This window comes from Entelurus aequoreus, linkage group LG08, assembly GCF_033978785.1.
Source record: "Entelurus aequoreus isolate RoL-2023_Sb linkage group LG08, RoL_Eaeq_v1.1, whole genome shotgun sequence".
Classification (NCBI taxonomy): domain Eukaryota; kingdom Metazoa; phylum Chordata; class Actinopteri; order Syngnathiformes; family Syngnathidae; genus Entelurus; species Entelurus aequoreus.
The window spans coordinates 58,960,814-58,967,801 of record NC_084738.1 but is presented as its reverse complement, the minus strand read 5'-3'; the positions used below and the strand labels follow the sequence as shown (position 1 = coordinate 58,967,801).

The window sequence follows — 6,988 nt, the reverse complement described above, 5'->3', positions numbered from 1 at the left end:
ATTCAATTAAATATAATTTGAAAGTACTGTAATAAACATTTGGTTCAAGGAAAATATCAATACAAATGATAAACATTTAGTTAAGTAAAAAAAATAATTATCAAAAGTAATAAACATAGAAAGTAGTTCAGTTGAAATATCAATCCAAAGTAAAAAAAAACGTAATCATTTAAAATATTAATAAAAAATAATGAACATACTTGAATGAAAATATCAATTAAAATTAATAAGTGAATGAAATATGAATGAAAAGTGAGCTTTGTTATTTTTTGTTTTAACACAGCTGTAATTATAAGAGCATGAAAGGAAACCTCAGCAACCAATCGTGGGGCCCACAGGAGACCCCTCGGGGCCCAGGGGGCGTCACCTACGTGGACTTGTACCTCCACAAGTCGTCGGTGGCGGCCGTCTTCAGCGTCTCCTACCTGCTCATCTTCCTGCTGTGCATGCTGGGTAACGGCGTGGTTTGTTTCCTGGTGCTGCGCAGCAAGAACATGCGCACGGTCACCAACCTCTTCATCCTCAACTTGGCAATCAGCGACCTGCTGGTGGGCATCTTCTGTATGCCCACCACGCTGGTGGACAACATCATCACGGGTAATGGGAACTCTCCTGAAGGAATCAATAAAGTACTATCTATATCTATCTATCTATCTATCTATCTATCTATCTATCTATCTATCTATCTATCTATCTATCTATCTATCTATCTATCCATCTATCCATCCATCCATCCATCCATCCATCCATCCATCCATCCATCCATCCATCCATCCATCCATCCATCCATCCATCCATCCATCCATCCATCCATCCATCCATCCATCCATCCATCCATCCATCCATCCATCCATCCATCCATCCATCCATCCATCCATCCATCCATCCATCCATCCATCCATCCATCCATCCATCCATCCATCCATCCATCCATCCATCCATCCATCCATCCATCCATCCATCCATCCATCCATCCATCCATCCATCCATCCATCCATCCATCCATCCATCCATCCATCCATCCATCCATCTATCTATCTATCTATCTATCTATCTATCTATCTATCTATCTATCTATCTATCTATCTATCTATCTATCTATCTATCTATCTATCTATCTATCTATCTAATCCCAGCAGTCATTCATCTTCCTTGTCATCATTGTCAGAATCAGCACCTATTTTTGCACTTTGATGACAATGTTCAAATTGTTAGTATTCATTTTACGACTGTCAAAAATGTTTGAATGATTAATTAATAATAATTCTATTACAGTCAGAAATGTTAAAATCATCACTTATTTTTACACTTTTATGACAGTCAAGAATGTTAAAATGATTAATTATCAATAATTGTATTACAGTCAAGAATGTTAAAATCATCACTTATTTTTACACTTTTATGACAGTTAACATTTTTTTAAATTATTACTTATTTTTACACATTGTCCGATGACAGTCAACATTTCTTTAAATATGACTTGTTTTTACACTTTTATGACAGTTGGTAAAATGATTATCAATTTTATAAGTCAACATTTTTTAAAATTATCACTTCTTTTTTACACTTTTATGACAGTTGGTATGTTAAAATTATTATTATTTATTTTATAAGTCAAAAACATTTTAAAGGATTATTAATTTTTTCACACTTTTATGACAGTTGTTATGCTAAAATTATTATTATTAATTTTATAAGTCAAACATTTTTACAATTATCACCTATTTTTTACACTTTTATGACAGTCAAGAATGTATAAATTATCACTTAATTTTACACTGTCATGACAGTTAATTAAATCAAAAAAATAATTATTAACTTTTTGGGTCAAGAATGATTGAAATGCTCACTTATTTTAAATTTTTATGACAGTTAACATTTTATTCTGTATATTTTGTCCATTTAAAATTTTTAAATATATATCTTTTTTTTTTACATTTTTATGACAGTGAAGAATGTTAAAATCATTTCAATCTAGTCAATGTTAAAATTATTTCTTATTTTTACACTTAATGACAATTTTTTAAAATTATTACTTATTTTTCACTTTTTCAGTAAAAATTTTTTTTTAATATTACTTAGTTTCACTCTTATGACGGTGAAAAATGTTAAGATAATTATGTATTAATAATTTCATTAACTCCCCCGCCTACCGCCCGAATGCAGCTGAGATAGGCTCCAGCGACCCCCCGCGACCCCAAAAGGGACAAGCGGTAGAAAATGGATGGATGGATAACTGTCATACACTTTTATGACCGTTGGTATGTTAAAGTTATTATTATAAATTTTATAAGTCAAAATTTTAATTATTATTAAGTTTATGGGTCAAGAATTTTTTTAATTATCAGTTATTTTTTAAATTTTATGACAGCTAATTAGGTTAAAAAAATATGAATTATTATTATGTTTTTGGGTCAAGAATTTTTAAAATTATCACTTATTTCTACACTTTTATAACAGTTAACATGTTTCTTAATTATTACTTATTTTTATATTTTGTCCATTTAAAATGTTTAAATATTACTTTTTTTTTTACACGTTAATGGCAGTGAAGAATGTTAAAATGATTATTAATCATTTTAATACAGTCAATGTTAAAATGATCTCTTATTTTTACACTTTTATGACAATTAACATTTTTTTTAACTATTACTTATTTTTACACTTTGTCAATTAACATTTTTAAAATATTACTCGTTTTTACACTTTGTAGTTGGTATGTTAAAATTATTATTATTAATTTTAAGTCAAAAATGTTTAAACTTATCACTTATTTTACATTTTATTGACAGTTAATTATGTTCAAATCATTATCATTAATTTTGAGTCAAGCATTTTTAAAATGACTTTTTGTTACACTTAAAAATGACTTATTTCTTACGCTTTCATGTCAGTAAATAATTTTACAATCATCACTTATTTTCTACACTTTTATGATGGTCAAGAATGTTAAAATGATCACTTATTTTTACACTTTTGTGACAGATAAAATAAATTGAGAGTTAAGTATGTTAACATTATCAAATATCATTCAATTTACGAGTCAAGAATGTTTAAAATTATTACTTATTTTTTACACTTTTATAACAGTAAATAATGTTAAAACGATCACTTATATTGTACACTTTCATGAAAGATAAATCTTTTTACATTTGTTTTGCATTTTTACGACAGTTAAGTATGTTACAATTATTAACTATCATTCATTTGATGAGTAAAGCATGTTTAAAAGCATTACTTATTTTTGACACTTAATTATCACTTCTTTTTTCACTTTTGGTGCAGTAAAGAATATTAACATCATCACTTGTTTTTTTCACTTCTGTGACAGATAAATATGTTTTAATTATCACTTCATTTTGCATTTTTATTACAGGTAATGTTAAAATTATTAAATATTAATAATCTAATGAGTCAGGAAGGGTAACATCATCACTTATTTAGAAATTTTTATGACAGTCAATATTATGAAAATCATCCCTTATTTTTACACTTTTTTGACAGTTAAGTATGTTAAAATTATTTGTTATTATTAATTTTATGACAGTCAAGAATGTCTAAAATGATCACGTAATTTACACCTTTATGACAGTTTAAAATTATGTTTAAAATGGTTATTTATGGTTTAACTTTTACGACGGTTAATCATATTAAAATGATTTCTTATTATTAATTGACTTTATGACTTTTAAAAAGTTACAATTATCAATGATTAAAATTTCTACAACACTAAAAAATGTTTAAAAGTATTAGAAAAGTTTTCACTTTTGTGACTGTTGGTAGTGTTAAAATTATCATTATTAATATTAAGAACAGTTAATTTAAGCCAGTGCTTCGCAATTATTTTTTGTCATAATTTTTTTCAATATTAATTTAAATAAATTAATAGACTATTATTACTATTATTATTATTATTATTATTATTATTATTATTATTATTATTAATACTAATATATTAACACAATTATAAAATAAAGCAGTAAAGAACATTTGAGTTAAAACAATCATGAAAGGTGTTTAATGCATATTTATTGCTCCATATAACAAACAATATTTGAAAAAGTATAATGCATGAAATTAAAAATGTGTCGTGCAGGATGGCCGTTTGGCAACATGGTGTGCAAACTAAGCGGGATGGTTCAAGGAATCTCAGTGTCAGCGTCCGTCTTCACGCTGGTGGCCATTGCTGTTGACAGGTCAGTTTATCATTATTATTATTATTATTATTGTTTTGAGTATTGAAAAGTACAACCGTGGACTTGATTCTGTGATTCATGTTCAGGTTTCGCTGCATCGTCTTCCCCTTCAAGCAGAAGTTGACAATCTCCACGTCCAAGCTGATGATCATGGTCATCTGGGTGCTGGCGGTGTCCGTCACGTGTCCGTCCGGCGTCATGCTGCAGGTCAGCAAGGAGCCCGCCGTGCGCGTCGTCCTGCGGCGGGACAACGCCACCCGCCCCTTCTACTGGTGCCGGGAGAACTGGCCCAGTCAGGCCATGCGGAAGCTCTACACCACGGTGCTCTTCGTCACCATCTACCTGGCGCCGCTCAGCCTCATCGTCGCCATGTACGCCCGCATCGGCCTGGCGCTCCTCAAGACCGCCGTCCCCGCGCTGAGGGGCAGCGGGATCGGGCCCGGCGGCAGCAAGGCCAACGTGGATGCCCGCCACGCCATCTCCAGGAAGAAGAAGAGAGTGGTCACGATGCTGCTGGTGGTGGCGCTGCTCTTCGCGGTGTCGTGGCTGCCGCTGTGGACGCTGATGATGCTGAGCGACTACGCCAGCCTGAGCGAGCGCCAGCACCGCATGGTCAACATCTACTTGTACCCTCTGGCGCACTGGCTGGCCTTCTTCAATAGCAGCGTCAACCCCATCATCTACGGCTTCTTCAACGAGAAGTTCCGTAGAGGCTTCCAGGCGGCGTTTAAGTTCCAGCTGTGCTCCGTCGTCACCGAGCAGCAGAGGAGCTTCTCACGTCGCGCCCGGCGGGGGAACGGCGTCCTCCCGATTCGGCCGGCTGGCTCGGGACCCAAGGCGGTGTCTGCGGGGAGTCAGGAAGCTACGAGGGGTGACGCCGGAGCTCAGGATTTCAACATGGAGGACCTGGACAAGGTTTCCCAGATTTAGTCTCGTGGTTCACGATGTTGCTTCGTTTGCCGTTTTCTCTGCCTCGTTTTCGCTTTCGCCTCAAACTCGAGGCGTGTCGTGCCGTCTACTTCGGCCCCGCGGCAGTCCGGCATTTCAGGATTTGGATTGTCCGTTCCATGCTGCCTTGTTTTCTTTTTCAACGGCCGGATCAATCGTCTTTGGCTTTGGGGCTGCGTTGTGTGCGTTTCGTCGTGTCTCAATGAGGGTGAGTCAATAACGCCCGAAATGGCCGAGCGAATAATTGTGTGAGTGCGTTAGAATGAAATTGTCCTCATGTCACGAGACTAAGGCCTCGTTACAGTAACGCGTTACTGTAACGCCCTTAGTTTCGGCGGTAACTAGTAATCTAACGCGTTATTTTTTATATTCAGTAACTCAGTTACCGTTACTACATGATGCGTTACTGCGTTATTTTACAGTATTTTTTATGTAGTATCGGCTAGAAACAGATGATCTGAGTGTGTTTTATTGGAGCGCTGCAGTTTCCTTTTTCAACGGCCGGATCGATCGTCTTTGGCTTTGGGGCTGCGTTGTGTGCGTTTCGTCGTGTCTCGATGAGGGTGAGTCAATAACGCCCGAAATGGCCGAGCGAATAATTGTGTGAGTGCGTTGGAATGAAATTGTCCTCACGTCATGAGACTAAGGCCTCGTTACAGTAACACATTACTTTGTAACGCGTTACTGTAACGCCGTTAGTTTCGGCGGTAACTAGTAATCTAACGCGTTATTTTTTATATCCAGTAACTCAGTTACCGTTACTACATGATGCGTTACTGCGTTATTTTACAGTATTTTTTATGTAGTATCGGCTAGAAACAGATGATCTGAGTGTGTTTTATTGGAGCGCTGCAGTTTCCTTTTTCAACGGCTGGATCGATCGTCTTTGGCTTTGGGGCTGCGTTGTGTGCGTTTCGTCATGTCTCGATGAGGGTGAGTCAATAACGCCCGAAATGGCCGGGAGAATAATTGTGTGAGTGCGTTGGAATGAAATTGTCCTCATGTCACGAGACTAAGGCCTCGTTACAGTAACGCATTACAAAGTAACGCGTTACTGTAACGCTGTTATTTTCGGCGGTAACTAGTAATCTAACGCATTATTTTTTATATTCAGAAACTCAGTTACCGTTACTACATGATGCGTTACTGCGTAATTTTACGTAATTTTTTATGTGATATCGGCGAGAAACAGAAGATCTGAGTGTGTTTTATTGGAGCACGGCAGTTTCCTTTTTCAACGGCCGGATCGATCGTCTTTGGCTTTGGGGCTGCGTTGTGTGCGTTTCGTCGTGTCTCGATGAGGGTGAGTCAAAAACGCCCGAAATGGCCGAGCGAATAATTGTGTGAGTGCGTTAGAATGAAATTGTCCTCATGTCACGAGACTAAGGCCTCGTTACAGTAACGCGTTACTGTAACGCCGTTAGTTTCGGCGGTAACTAGTAATCTAACGCGTTATTTTTTATATCCAGTAACTCAGTTACCGTTACTACATGATGCGTTACTGCGTTATTTTACAGTATTTTTTATGTAGTATCGGCTAGAAACAGAAGATCTGAGTGTGTTTTATTGAAGCGCTGCAGTTTCCTTTTTCAACGGCCGGATCGATCGTCTTTGGCTTTGGGGCTGCGTTGTGTGCGTTTCGTCGTGTCTCGATGAGGGTGAGTCAATAACGCCCGAAATGGCCGAGCGAATAATTGTGTGAGTGCGTTGGAATGAAATTGTCCTCATGTCACGAGACTAAGGCCACGTTACAGTAACGCGTTACTTTGTGATGCGTTACTGTAACGCCGTTATTTTCGGCGGTAACTAGTAATCTAACGCATTATTTTTTATATTCAGAAACT

General features: G+C 36.5%; 1 protein-coding gene across 1 annotated transcript; it reads left to right on the top strand.

The window, feature by feature from the left end:
• The first annotated feature begins 325 nt into the window (after positions 1-325).
• On the top strand, positions 326-6,242 carry LOC133656100 (neuropeptide FF receptor 2-like). Its single transcript, XM_062056927.1, has 3 exons — positions 326-597; positions 4,097-4,196; positions 4,283-6,242. The coding sequence occupies exons 1-3, from the start codon at positions 447-449 to the stop codon at positions 5,124-5,126; spliced, it is 1,095 nt and encodes a 364-aa protein (XP_061912911.1). The 5' UTR covers positions 326-446; the 3' UTR covers positions 5,127-6,242.
• The last annotated feature ends 746 nt before the right edge of the window (positions 6,243-6,988 follow it).

Excerpts from the sequence above, each read along its gene's own strand:
- LOC133656100 (XM_062056927.1), top strand. The coding sequence starts at position 447 with ATGCTGGGTAACGGCGTGGTTTGTTTCCTGGTGCTGCGCAGCAAGAAC. Across the intron at positions 598-4,096 it reads GGTGGACAACATCATCACGG|GATGGCCGTTTGGCAACATG; the intron begins GTAATGGGAACT and ends TGTGTCGTGCAG. Across the intron at positions 4,197-4,282 it reads GTGGCCATTGCTGTTGACAG|GTTTCGCTGCATCGTCTTCC; the intron begins GTCAGTTTATCA and ends ATTCATGTTCAG.